The sequence below is a fragment of the Typopeltis vanoorti genome, chromosome 12 (assembly GCF_054136105.1).
Source record: "Typopeltis vanoorti isolate ZY-2024b chromosome 12, IOZ_Tvanoo_1.0, whole genome shotgun sequence".
Lineage (NCBI taxonomy): Eukaryota > Metazoa > Arthropoda > Arachnida > Uropygi > Thelyphonidae > Typopeltis > Typopeltis vanoorti.
Window position 1 is genome coordinate 48,687,961 of NC_143560.1, and position 16,609 is coordinate 48,704,569.

Genomic DNA, 16,609 nt, shown 5'->3' on the forward strand with positions numbered 1-16,609 from the left:
TCTCCGTTAGCGACAAGAGAATGTCCTCATAAAACACAAAACTTAATATTTCAAACCATAATAAATTTGTTTAAAGTAACACAACTATTCAAATCCGGTAAGTACATTAAATTTTTGACTTCTTTACATATCACTTTTAACAAAACAATTTCCATAATGGGCACATCGCAAGTGGCGACAATGCATGTTATGAAAACAAAACTAATAAACATACTAACATAAACAATACGTAAAAATATTCAGAATTTTAATTATGATTATTTTTACAATATCTATTACAACAGTTATTCAATTTAGTCAGGGAATCTTGCAAACTAGTAGAGGATTTATTCAGAAGTATAGTATAGTCCGCATAAAGCAAAGAGCTGACATTGACATCTCCAATTTTGATATCATGTTTAATACCACTTTCCTTCATAATGTGATCCATATAGATAATGAATAACAAAGGGGATAATGTACATCCTTGTCTCACAGCAGATTTAACATTAAACATTCCTCCTGTACATCCTTCAATTCTAACTGCCGACTTACAACTCAAATAAAGACTAAGTATTGTTTGATATAATGCCCCCTTGACACCATATAACTGTAGCGTAACCTTGTCATATGCCTTTTCCAGATCGACAAAACTTAAATAACTATCTTTGTTATATTCCCATGCTTTCTCGACTATTTGTCGTAAAGTGAAGATCTGATCCTGACAGCCTCTATTTGGCCTGAATCCAGCTTGCTCTTCACCAAGCTTTTCTTCCACAATTCTTCTCAACCGTTTCTCAAGTATACTTGCATAGATCTTGCCAGGAACACTCACTTAGGAAATACCTCTGTAATTCTCACATTCAGTTTTATTTCCCTTTTTATATATGGGCACTATTAGAGCTCTACTCCAATCATCGGAAATTTGTCCCTCTGTCCAGGCTTTCTGAACATTGCAGCTACTGTAAGACTTTTATACCACCATACTTCAGCATTTCTGGTTGAACATCATCTACTCTTGCTGCCTTTCCACATTTCAAGCCTATGATGGCTTTTTCTACTTCAAGTATGAATATGTATTCCTGACTGTATGCCTGTTGAGTGTTTTTTTACCACTGTGCTATCACTGCTTGTTTCATTTAGCAATTTTTCGATTGCTAAATCAGGGTTTCTTCAATGCTTGCCACTGAATCTTCAAGGTTTGGTTTCTGTTCTCAAAGTCTTTCATTTTTTCTTCAATAATCTTTGTATGTGTTAGTCTACAGTTCACATCTGAGAGCTGCTCAACTTTTGTTTGCTTTAAAACTTTCTTACATGTTATTCTTTTCAATATGAAATTCAATTTTATCCTGCTCAAGACTAAATAGTGATCACTTCCAATTTCAAATCCTCTGTACACTCTGGTGTCCTGCACCAGGGAGAAAACATCACTATCAACAATAACATAGTTAATGAGACTTTTTTTATTCCTTGCCTCTTCTTTCCATGTGAATTTGTGCACATTTTTATGTTGGAACATGGTGTTAGTAATAACCAGTTCATGTCCTGAGCAGAAATCCAACAGGTATTTGCCATTATTATTAGCGTTGCTCTTTTCTCAAAATTTTCCCAAAATATTTTTGTATGTCTGACAATCATTCCCTACTCTGCTATTCAGATCCCCAACAAGCACCAACTTTTCTTTTTTCATTGTGTCAGTTGCTTTCTCTAAAGCCTCAAAAAATTCCTCTACTTCTACCTTAGTAGACCCTTGTGTGGGACCATACATACATACAAATAAGTCTGATTGTCCAGTTACCCATTCTGATATTTGTCCACATCACTCTACTTGAGACTGCCTGCCATTCAAGATTAGCCGCGTATTTTGTGTTGAATACTATGGCTACCCCTTCTTTTCCTTGATTGTCATTGCTTGAAAATATAACATTTTGTATTTATTGCTCGGAAAGATCTCACCAGTTTGTCTTTTTTGTTTCAGTCACCCCTATTATGTCGATCCGGTACTTATCTAATTCCTCAGCTAGCTCCATTTATTTGCCATTCAGGCTTCTTATGTTGATAGTACCGATCTTTAACTCTACTGATGTTGAGTTGGGCTGTGTTTTCAGATTTGTTCCAGTAACTGAGTTTTCGCTGTTCACCCTGGTTCCCTGCCGAAAACAACGGGGGCCTTATTTAACTGGGCGATGCCCCAGCTGACATGAAATTTTGTCATGTTGTACCATCATTTTTTATTTTGGTTTAACCAATAAGAATACAATTTGGTCAGCTAAATCCCAAATTGCCATCCCATCCTCGTTTGTTCAGCATCCAGGTAGATACCCAACGGTGCACCACAAGAAGGTGAGGATTGGACATTAGGTCAGAAGCCTTGGTCGGTTCTCCACATTCCTTTAAAGGCTGTGTGGAGGTCTCCTCTCAGGTACCCGTAAAGGGTGTTCAGGTTACTATGACAGCACTACATGGTTAAGTTTACATTACTATTAATCTCTTATCAACAATTTTTCTCCAGATCAGTCTATTATGTGATTCTAAGGCACTTCTAACTGAATTAATCCACTTAGACCTTGGTATTCCGCTGGGTCTCTTTCCTGCCATCTTTGCATTGAACAGCTGTTTTGCTTATTTTTCCTCACCCATTCTCTTTAAGTGGCCATACTACCTTAGATTAGCTCTGCTGACACATTCTTGAATACTAATTATGTCAAGTTCTTTTCTAATATCTTCATTTTTAATATTAATATGATTCTGCCATTGGTTCTAACATCTGTGCCTAAATAGCTGAAATATTTTGCTTTCTCTATAGGATCTTCATTCAGAATGCAGCTGAAGTTTTCTATGCACATGCCTATTTTCATGGTTTTGGTCTTTTTAATGCTGGTTTTCATGCATATTTGTTACAGCTGTTATTCAATTTAGTTAGAGAATCCTGGAGACTGACTTGCACTAGATGTGTTGAGAAGTACATCATCTGCATAAAGAGGTTTGACATCTCCAATTCTAATATCAGATCTAATGCCACTATCTTTCATAATGTGATCCATATAGATTTTGAATAAGATTAGAGATAATGTACATCCTTGTCTTATCCCTGATTTTACATCAATCCTGTATTTTCTTCAATTCTGACTGCTGAATTACAATTAAACTATGTACTGCTCTGTAATGTTTCATTTACCCCATATAATTATAGTGTTTTGAAAAGCTTTTCTCTAGGCACCTTGTTGTATGCTTTTTCCAGATCTAAAAAAACTTAAGTATAGATCCTTGTCATATTCTCATGATTTCTCAACTATTTGTCTTAAAGTGAAAATCTGATTTTGACAACCTCTATTTGGCCTGAACTCAGTTTGTTCTTCAAGTTTCTCTCCACAATCTTTCTTGACCTCTTTTCAAGTATTCTTGTATAAATCTTACATGGAACACTTAGTACAGAAATTAAAGAAAATTCCTTTGTAATTTCACATTCACCTTTATTCCATTTTTTATACATGGGTACGATGAGACCTCTGCTCCAGTCATTGAGAATTTGATCTTCTGACGAGGCCCTCTGAGCTATGCAGTGTAGCTGCTGCAAAACTTTTATATCTTCATACTTAAGTATTTCTGCTCAGATATCATCTACTCCAGCTGTCTTTCCAAATTTAACTTTTTGATCGCTTTTTCTATCTGAATTATTGATATGTACTCCTCTTTGCATTCCTCTTGCAAATTTTTCTGATATTATTCTTTCTCTGGTTGGTTCATTTAGCAGTCTTTCAAAGTAATTACTCCAAACATCTAGGATGTACTTATCTTCAGTTATGTCACCTTTATCATCTTTAATGCTTTTACAGCTCTTTCCTCTATTTCTAAGCTTTTTCAATAGCCTCCAAATTTTGCCACCTTCCTGATATTTATTTTCCATACTTTTACCAGGCTTCCCATGACTTCTGTTTAGCTACTTCATAGCTTAGCTCTCTTGCATTTTTCTCTGTATTCTTTTAGGACATCTGCTGACTTATTTGCTAGAAACTTTTGGTATGCGTTCTTCTTTTCCAGGACTGCTTCTTTAACTTTTTGTGTCCACTATGGTGGTTCTTATTTGTCTATCCTTGCAGACAACTTCATCACATACCTTCCTAGCTGAATCAGTCATTCTCTTCTTCAGAGTTTGCCACTGAGACCTCAAGGTATGGTTCTTGTTTTTAATTTGTTTCATTTTTTCTTCAATAATGTTTGTATTGAATTGATTTGATGTTAGTCATCATCATAATCAGCAGGATATGATAGTACTATGTGAAAAACTTACATCATTACTAACTTCCTATCTACAATTTTTCTCCAAATCAATCTGTTTCCTGTCAAGGCTGAAGTAATGCAGAAGTCATAGTTTCATATACGAATTGCCAAAAGGTATCACACCTTATTATTAAATAACTCTGGGTGTGACACCTTTTGGCAACTCATATATGATATTATGACTTCTGCATTACTTCAACCTTAGTATCACCTCTGGGTCTGGCTCCCACTGAAGAGATCTCAACCCTTCCCATAATGCATAGCATTATACATACCCGTAAGGTATCTGCTTTGCATTGTGGGATACTAAGGCAAGTGATGTGAAGTCATTAGCTTCTATATATGAGTTGCCCCAGTCCTGAAAATACTTCAGGCACAAACTTTGTTTTCTTACACTTGGATAAAGGATGAACTAAGCATGTAATTTCTTGGTATCTTTAATTTATTTCTTACATGTTCTTCTTTTCAATATAAAATTCAGTTTTATCTTGCTCAAGACTAAATGGTGATCACTTCCAATTTCAGATCTTCTGTATACTCTAGTGTCCTCCACCAAGGAGAAAACATCACTATCAACAATAACATAGTCAATGAAACTTTTCTTATTCCTTGCCTCTTCTCTCCATGTGAATGTGTGCACATTTTTATGTTGGAACATGGTATTAGTAATAACCAGTCCAGTCCTGAGCAGAAATCCAACAGATATTTGCCATTATTATTAGCTTTGCTCTTTTCTCCAAATTTTCCCAAAACATTTTTAATCACTTCCTACTCTGCTATTTAGATCTTCAACAAGGACCAACTTTTCTTTTTTTCATCGTGTCAGTTGTTTTCTCTAAGGCTTCAAAAAGTTTCTATCCTTCTAATTTAGTAGAACCTTGTGTGGGACCATACATACATACATACAAATAAGTCTGATTGTCCAGTTCCCCATTCTGATATTTGCCCACATCACTCTACTTGATATTGCCTGCCATTCAAGAAGATTAGCATCATATTTAGTATTGAATACTATGGCTACATCTTCTTTTCCTTAATTGTCATTGCCTGAAAATATAACATTTTGTATTTATTGCTCAGAAAGATCTCACCAGTTTTTGTCTCTTTTGTTTCAGTTATCCCTATTATGTCGATCTGGTACTTATCCAATTCCTCAGCTAACTCCATTTCTTTGCCATTCAGGCTTCTTATGTTGATAGTACCAATCTTGAACTCTGATGTTGAGATGGGGTATGTTTTAGGATTTGTTCCAGTAGCAGACCGCTGTTTGTCCTGGTTCCATGGCGAAAACAATGGGGGGGGGGGGGGCTTGTTTAACCAGGTGACACCTCAGCCGGCATGAAATCCAGTCATGTTGTACCATCATTTTATATTGTGGTTTAAGCCAATAAGAATACAATTTGGTCAGGTAAATCCCAAATTGCCAGCCCATCATCTTTCATTCAGTATTCAGGTAGATACCTAACAGGGTTCACCATGAGAAGGTGAGGATTGGACATTGGTCAGAGCCCTGGTCAGTTCTCCGCATTCCTTTAAAGGCTATGTGGAGTTCTCCTCTCAGTTACACAGCTTTGACCAATAAACATCCCCAGTATTTGTATAGTCGAGGCTACAGTTTACCTGTAAAAGCAGCTCAACTTTAATTCTTTTTAAAACTTAAAATGGATATCGCATTGAATATTCTTTTCAATGCAATATCCATTTATATCCTGCATAGTACTAAGTAATGCTCACTTCTAATTTTAAATTCTCTGTACACTCTTGTATCCTGAACCAGCATGTTGATACCAATATCAACAACGATGTAGTCAGTGAGGCTTTTCTTATTTCTTGTGCCCATAAACAAATATTTTATATTCTTGTACAGTCAACTTATTCTTAATAAACTGTGCATTTGTTCCTCTTATTCTAAAAACATTATCACATTATGAAATAACAGTATCAGTAAACAATTTTTTTAGTTTTCTTTTCATATCCTTTTAAGTTTCAATTTTTCCTTCTAGCAGAGAATGAATAATCACATGATTTTTTATTTTTATTTATTTATTTTATTTTATTTTTTTAATAAAAAAACACTTTTCAATGCGATATCCACGGGTGAGAATGATATAAAAAATAGTTTTTATTCTTGAAAGTGCAATTCTAAAATAAGTGAGGATATTGGAAAGATATCTCATCACAAATAGAAGGAACTTTATTACATTTTGTCAGGCAGTACTTAAGTTATATGATATTATTAAAAGCTGGTGTGTGAGAACTTATATCTCTATAAGTGTGGTTGGAAGAGCAAAGTGACATGCTCTTCGATTGGAAAACACCCTAGTTTGATTCTTGTCATGAAGAGAGTAAATCTTTATGCAGGCGTTTTCAGTTGATGGCAGATTAGCTTAACTCTCATGGAAGTAGCAGGGTTTCTTCAGAAACTCAGGTGTTTAATCCCACAAATAAGCAAATTGGCCTGTGAACACATGCAGTTAACATTATCATCATCATCATCAAATTCCTGCCATGTACCCTCAAGGGGTGTACAGGATATGATAGTACTACATGAAAAAAATTACATCATTATTAATTTCCTGTCTTCAATTTTCCTCCAAATCAATCTGTTACTTGTCAAGACTCCAACATTATCAGATCTTATATTTCTATCGTCTAAAGCACTTTGTACCGTATCAATCCACCTATATCTTGGTCTTCCTCTGGGTCGTTTTGCTGCCAATCTGGCAGAGAACACTTGTTTTCTAATCTTTCCTCGCCCATTCTGTTTAAGTGACCATACCACCTGAGATTAGCTCTGCTAACGCATTCCTGGATGCTGACAATATCAAGTTCTTTCCTAATATCCTCGTTTTTAATATGATACTGCCATTGATGCCATCTGTTCATGCCTATAATCTTTCTCAGGACTCTCATATCTGTGGTCTCTAGTCTTTGGTCAAGTGTTTTACTTCTGACCCAGCTCTCAGATCCATAAGTTAAAACTGGTTTGAACACTGTCTTGTATAATACAGCTAATTTAGTGTTCCGACTAATTTCTCTCTTATTCCATATGAATTTATTCAATTGACTTCCCACGATACCAGCTTTGCTGATTCTGTTGTCTATTTCTATATTTAATTTACCATCTTCAGTAAAAATCGTGCCTAAATAGCTGAAATGTTTTACTTGTTCCACAGGTTGTCCATTCACAACACAGTTGACATTTTCAATGATTCTGCCTGTTTTCATTGTCTTTGTCTTTTTATTGCTGACCTTCATACCATATCTATTACAACAGCTATTCAATTTAGTCAGAGAATCTTGCAGACTTGTAGCAGATTTATTTAGAATTATAACATCATCCGCATAAAGCAAAGAGCTGACATTAACATCTCCAATTTTGATATCATGTTTAATACCACTTTCCTTCATAATGTGATCCATATAGATAATGAATAACAGAGGGGATAATGTACATCATTGTCTCACACCAGATTTAACATTAAACCATCTTCCAGTACTTCCTTCAATTCTAACTGCTGACTTACAACTCAAATAAAGACTAAGTATTGCTTGATATAATGCCCCATTAACACCATATAACTGCAGCGTATTGAATAGCTTCTCTCTTGGCACCTTGTCATATGCCTTTTCCAGATCGACAAAACTTAAATACAGATCTTTGTAATATTCCCATGCTTTCTCGACTATTTGTCGTAAAGTGAAGATCTGATCATGACAGCCTCTATTTGGCCTGAATCTAGCTTGTTCTTTACGAAGCTTTTCTTCCACAATTCTTCTCAACCGTTTCTCAAGTATACTTGCATAGATCTTGCCAGGAACACAGGAACACTCAGTAGGGAAATACCTCTGTAATTCTCACATGCAGTTTTATTTCCCTTTTTATATATGGGTACTATGAGAGCTCTACTCTAATCATCGGAAATTTGTCCCTCTGTCCAGGCTTTCTGAACTATGCAGTGCAGCCACTGTAAGACTCTTATACCACCATACTTCAGCATTTCTGGTCGAATATCATCTACTCCTGCTGCTTTTCCACATTTCAAGCCTTTGATGGCTTTTTCTACTTCAGGTATGAATATGTATTCCTGACTGCATGCCTGGTCAGTGTTTTTTACCACTGTGCTGTCATCACTGCTTGTTTCATTTAGCAGTTTTTCAAAGTAATAATTACTCCATACTTCAAGGATATCTTTTTCTCCTGTTTTCATGTCACCTTTATATCTCTAATTCCTTTTACAGCACTCTTTCCTCCATTCTTAAGCTTCTTCAACAACCTCCAGAATATTTTGCCACCTTCTTGATATTTATTTTCTATATTCTTGCCAAAGTCCTCCCATGACTTTTTAGCTAGTTTTACACAGTGTTCAGCATTCTTGCATTTGTCTTTATATTCTCTAAGAGCACAAGCTGACTTATTTGGCAGGAACTTTTGGTATGCTTTCTTCTTTTCCTTCACTGCCTCTTTAACTTCCTGTGTCCACCAGGGAGTTCTGATTTTTTTATCCTTACAGACAACCTCACCACATGCCTCTCTGGCAGAATCAATCAATGTTTTCTTCAGAGTTTGCCACTGAATCTCCAAGGTTTGATTCCTGTTCTCAAACTCTTCCATTTTTTCTTCAATAATCTTTGTGTATTTTAGTCTACAGCTCACATCTGAGAGCTGCTCAACTTTTATTCGCTTTAAAACTTTCTTACATGTTATTCTTTTCAATATGAAATTCAATTTTATCCTGCTCAAGACTAAATAGTGATCACTTCCAATTTCAAATCCTCTGTAACTCTGGTGTCCTGCACCAGGGAGAAAACATCACTATCAACAATAACATAGTCAATGAGACTTTTCTTATTCCTAGCCTCTTCTCTCCATGTGAATTTGTGCACATTTTTATGTTGGAACTTGGAGTTAGTAATAACCAGTCCATGTCCTGAGCAGAAATCTAACAGATATTTGCCATTATTATTAGCTTTGCTCTTTTCTCCAAATTTTCCCAAAATATTTTTGTATGTCTCACGATCATTTCCTACTCTGCTATTTAGATCCCCAACAAGGACCAACTTTTCATTTTTCATTGTGTCAGTTGCTTTTTCTAAAGCCTCAAAAAATTCCTCCACTTCTACCTTAGTAGAACCTTCTGTGGGACCATAGGCACAAATACGTCTCATTGTCCAGTTCCCCATTCTCATATTTGCCCACATTACTCTACTTGAGACTGACTGCCATTCAAGAAGATTAGCCTCGTATTTTGTGTTGAATACTATGGCTATTCCTTCTTTTCCTTGATTGTCATTGCCTGAATATAACATTTTGTATTTATTGCTCAGAAAGATCTCACCAGTTTTCGCCTTTTTTTGTTTCAGTCACCCCTATTATGTCGATCTGGTATTTATGTAATTCCTCAGCTAGCTCTATTTCTTTGCCATTCAGGCTTCTTACGTTGATAGTACCGATCTTTAACTCTGGTGATGTTGAGTTGGGGTTTGTTTTCAGATTTGTTCCAGTAGCTGACTTTTTGCTGTTCGCCCTGGTTCCCTGGCGAAAACAACGGGGGCCTTGTTTAACCAGGCGACGCCCCAGCCGGCATGAAATTTTGTCATGTTGTACCATCATTCTATATTTTGGTTTAACCAATAAGAATACAATTTGGTCGGCTAAATCCCAAATTGCCAGCCCATCCTCGTCTGTTCAGTATCCAAGTAGATACCCAACAGGGTGCACCACAAGAAGGTGAGGATTGGACATTAGGTCAGAAGCCCTTGTCGGTTCTCCGCATTCCTTTAAAGGCTATGTGGAGGTCTCCTCTCAGTTATACAGCTTTGACCCTTAAGCACCCCATGCAGTTAACAGACAAGAATATTATTATTTTGATGGTAGATGGTGTAGTATGTAGATGGAGGTTTAAATATTAGATGGTTGGTTGCATGGTGTCAGTTGCCCTCTTGAAGTCACAAAATATACTAAAAACATATGCCTTTGATAAGCAAGCATAACAAATTTGATTGGACCACCTTTTTCCATTAATATGTCATTCGCTGTGAATTTGAGACCTGGAGGCTTCCAGGTTTAAATTATCTATTTTTCTTTCCATATGTTAGTGCTTTTAAGCTATTAAGCATATGTCTTCATATTAAAGCTTTCATCTGTTGTGTTTCTCATCACCTAATTTATTATTAGTAAGAAGATTGTAGAGTAGGGTATGCACCCTTGCCTTACACCTTGTTGTTTTAATTTCTTTACTTAAATTCTCATTAGATATTATCTTGATTTTAATATTGTTGTACATTACTTTTACCATATTATTATTTTCTCTGGTATGCCACAGTATTTCATTAATTTCTAAATTATTTCTCTGTTTATGCTGTTGAATGCTTTTTTGAAGTCAATGAATCCTAAGTACAGGTTTCTTTTCCATTCTATTTTTGATTGTTCAATTTATTCTTAGAGTTATTATTTGGTCCATGTATGATATGTGACAGTGGTGTTCAACCTTTTTTTTACTATGGAAAAGTAGCTCATAAAAGTATGAGCTACTTTTCTATAAAAAGTTATTCGGTGATCTACTCTCTTATATAGATCACGTTCCCCCAACCTGATATCTGATTATGCATACAAATAAACAACTAAAAACTTTATTTCTGCATTTTTCGAAAAACGTTTTTCGAAAAACGAGCCATAGACTCAGCCCCACTCAAACCTTCTATCTGGCTAAGATATGTAGATGATGTGTTCTCTATTTGGCCTCATGGCCCAGACACGTTAGACTCCTTCCTCAGTCATCTCAATAGTCTACATCCAAGAATCCAGTTCACTATGGAAAAGGAAAAGAACAATTGTTTACCCTTCCTAGACACCTTAGTCACACGCCTGCCTAATGATACACTTACCTTCACCGTATACAGAAAACCCACACACACAGGCAGATACATTCACAAACTCTCCCACCACCACCCCTCTCAACAATATGGCATTATTAAAACTCTTACCAAGAGAGCCCACAATCTTTGTTCCAGTGGAACCGCCCTCACTAATGAGCTTAACCACATACACAGCACTTTCCTCTCTAATGGCTACAGTGATCACAGTATCAAAAAAATAATCAACTCCTCCCCCATTCCCCTTCCTTCTCGTCAACAAGATTTTAAAAATGCCATCACCATACCTTACATCCGTGGCACTTCTGAAAAAATAGCCAAGATACTAAAACAGTACAATCTACACACAGCATATAAGCCCCACCGCAAACTGGCTACCCTTATCCGTTCTACGAAAGATCAGCTCCCTCCTCTCTCTCTGCCTGGAGTTTACAAAGTACCCTGTTCCTGTAAGCTGGCGTACTTTGGACAGACAGGCAGATCAGCATCCATCCGTCTAGAGGAACACAAGTCTTACATCTTCAAACACAACTATGGCCATTCAGGCTTGGCTGACCATGCTTTGGACACCACCCACAGAGTATCATGGAAGAAAACCACCATGCTCCACCACAGCAAATTCAAGAAAGAGAGACTTTTCTTAGAAGCAGCAGCAGCTCTCAAAAACCAACCAAATCTCAATAAATATGGTTGCATTAAGCTTCCAAAGATTTGGGAAACACTCATCACCAGAGTTCCCACCTTACATTCCAGGCCACCTACTACTGCCCTTAGAGGGCGCTCTACCTAGATAGGACTTTAGTGTCACCCACGTGGTTGGGCTTAGTATTGTTTGTTATTTGTGCATATGTTACATTAATTGATTTTGTAATCCCCGTAGATGTCCTAGTGACTAGGACGAAATATAGGAGTATTAAATTCTATTTTAATTCTTTGTGAGTGTTGTAAAAAATCCATTAAGCCTCCAACGTGATGTCCTCACAGCACTTAAGCCTCTACACACGTCTTCCTCAACTAATTCTATTTCACGAATAAATTATTTTAAATCATAGCGAAGCATTTCTTGATTTTGTTCAAAAAATTTTAATAAATATGGGAAATGTCTAAATTCGTGGTCATTTATATTTTTCTTTAATAAAAGTATTGTTGGAAAGCTTTTATTGAACTTAACATGTCAATTAAATTTTTATCTCTACCTTGTAACTCTAAATTTAAATTGCTTAAAAATGATACTAGAAATGATAAGTGTAAACAACCATCTTTTATCACTCAATTGTGGATAAATAACTCCTTTTTCATCAAAAAAAATTTTTTATATCGTTAATTAATACAAGAAATCTTTCTAAAAATTGACTTTTGCTGAGCCTGCGAACATTATTGTACAACAGGAGTTCCCTATCATCATCTGCCTATAATTTAAATAACCGCCGTTGCAGGGCTTTTCCTCGAACAGAATTTATGATTTTAAATGTAATATCCAAAACATCTTGTGTGTTTAATCTTTTACTACACAGTACTTGTTGGGGAATAATACAGTGGTACGTTAAAAAATCTGGATATTTGCCATAATTTTTACATAATTAAATGAAGCCTGATTTATTACCTATCATTGCAAGAGCACCATCAGTAGTAATAGACACAAGTTTAAAAAGCAGAAGTTTGTGTTGTTTCACAAATTCATCAAATGCTGAAAAAATGTCTTCTCTCCTAGTCCTTCCCAATAATGGTATAATTTTCAAAAGTTCTTCTTTACTTGAATAATCTTGAAATACAATGCGAATAAATACCATTAACTGAGCAATATCAGTGAAGTCGTTTGATTCATCAAATTATAATGAAAACGCAACACACTGGTGAATGTCTGACATTAACTGAGTATTCAGATCAGCACTTGAAATTTCAAAAAAAAAAAAAAATCAACTAATGCCTTTTATTCCCTAATAGGGAGTAGGTGAGGCCTTTATACCCTATCTAGCTTTTGGAGACTGAGTGGGCAGTTCAATCTCCACCAGTAGCCAATCAGAGATAGCTGTCCCATGTCTATCACTAATTATAGCAGCCGCCGATGAAGAGGCTGGCAAACAAGTGCTGCCATCTCTAGGTACCTAACCCTAACAAGATATGTCACTCTCTGAAATAATGTGGGTACTACAGTCGATTTTCTTGAGTTTACGGGACGAAAAACCCGAGTTTCCGGAGGTAAAAACCCGCTTGCCTGTGCCAGAGATCGACTAACTCGGGAACCGGTCGAAGATAGGCTTAGAAAAAGTTCCTCCAGTCAGCGCCTAGACTAGAACCTAGGTCTAACTTCAAGCGGCCAAGCGCAAAGGACGCAAGCGCCACTTCCACTGAGCTACACAGGCTTAAAATTTCAACTCTTCTAATAACCGTTGTTCTTGAAAGTTGTAAATCTTTAATATTCGAAATGATTTCATTTTATTTTTAAAATCAGAAAATAAAGATTCTGCTGCTAAAAGAAACGATTCTTCTATTAACTCTCCATCAGTAAAAGGCTTTTTTGCTTTTGCTAATAAATGACACACTTTCAAAGATGCAATAGTGAATGATATTGGTTTATTTATTACTTTTGAAATCATATTTTGTTGTCCAGAAAGTCCTACCTTTAAATTTATAATTTTTGATTTACGTATTTCGGAATTTTTGGGAAAATCTTCATCATATTTTGCAGGTAGCGATCGAAAATGTCTCTCAGTATTTTTTTTTTTTGGAATTGCTACAGATGAATTACAAATCAAACAACAACATTTTCCATTTACCTTTGTAAAGAAACAATCCATTTCCCATGCCTTGTGAAAATGATACGTCTTCGATTTCTTTGATACACTCATGATTATCCTCAAATTAAATGAAACACATACAATGGGCTTTTGTTGTACATCTACTTTTTCTATCCAGTCGTTATTGCGACATTGTAATCTTTTATTATTATTTAACTTTGTATACTTGTAATTTTTATTAATTACTTGTGATGTCTTTTACTCTTTACTTTATTCTCCGTTATTCTAATTTGCTGTGTGCGCTTTCTCTCGCTTGTTTATCTTATTACGTGCTATGTTTATCTACCTTTCGCATTACGAGTCTTATGCCTAAGATATTAGAAAATTTATTTAAAATGAGACTGTGCCACTAATATCTTTGATTAGCAAAAAGAACTCAAATATATGGCTGGTAGATTTCTCTCTCTCTTTCTCTAACACAAATTCCTACATTAAAACTTTCACAAACAATCGTGGTCTATTCTTTTTCTTAATTTCACACTTTAGCCAACTCACTTAGATTCCCACTCAACAAGTCCGATTTATTTTAGAAACAGCGCAGTTGTAAATAAACAAACAGGCAGCACTCTTTAAACAAGAAAGTCGAATGACAGTTATTTACTATGAAATATACACAAATTTAACATTAGGGAGATTGCTTTCTCTATCCATCTATAAAAACTTTTTAGCAAAAATTAGAACCTTCTTTCTTCAACATTAAATACTTTCTTTAACACATAAGGTTACCTACTCTCAGTTTACAAATTTTTACTTATTAATCTCTAAGCGTACTCGTAAAGATGTTACCTAAATCTGTGTTGAATCAATTGGCATGTTACCTCTAACATGCCAATTGATTCTCTTATGGACATTTCTTAACACTATTAAACATATATCTTAAACGTCTTTCTTGTATCAACTATAACAGTAATTATATAAAAGTTTTGAACTTACAAAGGCTCTGTATCTCACATTCAGTCAAAAGTCTTTCACTAAAAGTTCTATGGCAGTTCTTTAGTCTCAGATCTTCTTCAGGAAATTTTGGCTCGGCTGCATCTCATCGGGAACGTAGCGGGCTGTGGGCTCATTCAGCTCCAGCAAAAGGTTACTCTCCCTCGGCGAAAAGAAAAACTTACGAGCGAAGATGCTTCGGGAAATTTGCCTTGCCTTTTCTCCTCTGCTTGGGCTTGCCAAAAATGCCTGGATGATTGCCTTCTTTTTCTGCCGTTTTAACAGCTAGAACTGTCACCAACTGTTAACTGGATCCCTCTCTGGCCTGGAAACTTTTCTCTGGCAATTGGAACTCTTCCTTTCGGCAATTTGAAACCTTATCTGCGGCCTAGAAGTAGTCTCTCTCTAGCGATGTCTCGAGCCGAGAAGCTCCTTTCTGGAAGCGGGAAACTCCTCTCTCAAGCAACGTGGATCCCGGCAGCCTCTTTGACGGCAATTCTGGACCGGGCGTCCTCCTCTCTGACAGCAATTCTGGAACCGGGACCCCTTCTGCTTGCTTCAGTCCCTTTTTATTAGACCTCGTATAAAGTTTGGCAACCCCCAAAGAATGGGTATGAGTGTTTCATCTTAAGTTTCAAGTTTGGCATGCCTTTGGTTCTCCTCTGCTTTCTTTTGATTATAAGTTGCCGGCCATCGGAAAGTTGTTTGAAGTCTTTCTGACTGACTTCGGAGATGAGCCTGCAAGCCTTTCTCATACATAAGTTTCAATAACAATCTTTCTAATGCCACCATGTACAGCTTCGAACTTTTCTATGTTCCTGCCTGTTTTCATAGTTTTGGCTTTTTTTGGTGTTTTTATTTATTTTTTTTTTGTTTTTTTCATACAAAATCAGTTACACTAGTTACTTAATTTAGTTAAGATGGATATATTGTAATTGACAAGAAATTATATTATTGTTTTAATCCTATATCCAAGTGTAAGCATGAAGTATTTTTATGATTTGTCTACTAGCATATATAGAGGCTGTTGACTTCTTATCAGTTGCCTTAGTATCTCATAATGCAAAAACGTTATATGATCTGATCACTACCCAGACTGGTTTTGACCTTTATGAAGGTTCTGTTAAATTGCAAGGATATCCCTTCAAAAGCTCTGAGAGATCTACAAGATCACTTTAAATATTACTGAGTGACTATAAAGGATCACTAAACTCATTAAATTCATCACTTCTGACCTGATTCATTCCTGGACTAGGACATTCAGTGGTGGCTCCTCTCAGTCTTCCATATACAAGTAGATAAAAGGTGTATCACTGTTATTAAATATTCTGGTTGAAAGAAAGTTGTTGAAAGTGTTTCCACTTGGCTACAATGTATATTATACTTGACAAGAAATTATATACTTGTTTTAATCCCACATCCAATTTTTTTTTCAGTTTATATTATACAGATTTATATTTATTTTCTTATTAATTTGTTCACATTTTTTTAGATAGATACAGAAGGAAAACCAGTTACCAATCAGAAGAATTCTGGCCGTTGTTGGATATTTGCTTGTTTGAATGTTATACGTGTTTCATTTATGAAGCAGTACCAACTAGAAGACTTTGAGTTTAGCCAGGCTTATCTTTTCTTTTGGGACAAAGTAAGTCATTTTATAGAAGGAAGTGATGTTTAAATTGAATAAAGTAACTATTTGGGTTGATAATGTAGAATTGTAGATTGGCTCTTTTGATATGAAGTTG

At 35.8% G+C, this 16,609-nt stretch overlaps 1 protein-coding gene across 2 annotated transcripts in view; it reads left to right on the forward strand.

Moving 5' to 3' along the window:
- LOC150100769 (bleomycin hydrolase) overlaps positions 1–16,609 on the forward strand; it is a 157,828-nt gene that overhangs the window by 32,974 nt on the left and 108,245 nt on the right. For both annotated transcript variants that reach the window (XM_090401341.1, XM_090401342.1), the window contains exon 3: positions 16,357–16,509. In XM_090401341.1, the coding sequence (XP_090257467.1) occupies positions 16,357–16,509 (153 nt within the window). The remainder of the gene's footprint in view (positions 1–16,356; positions 16,510–16,609) is intronic.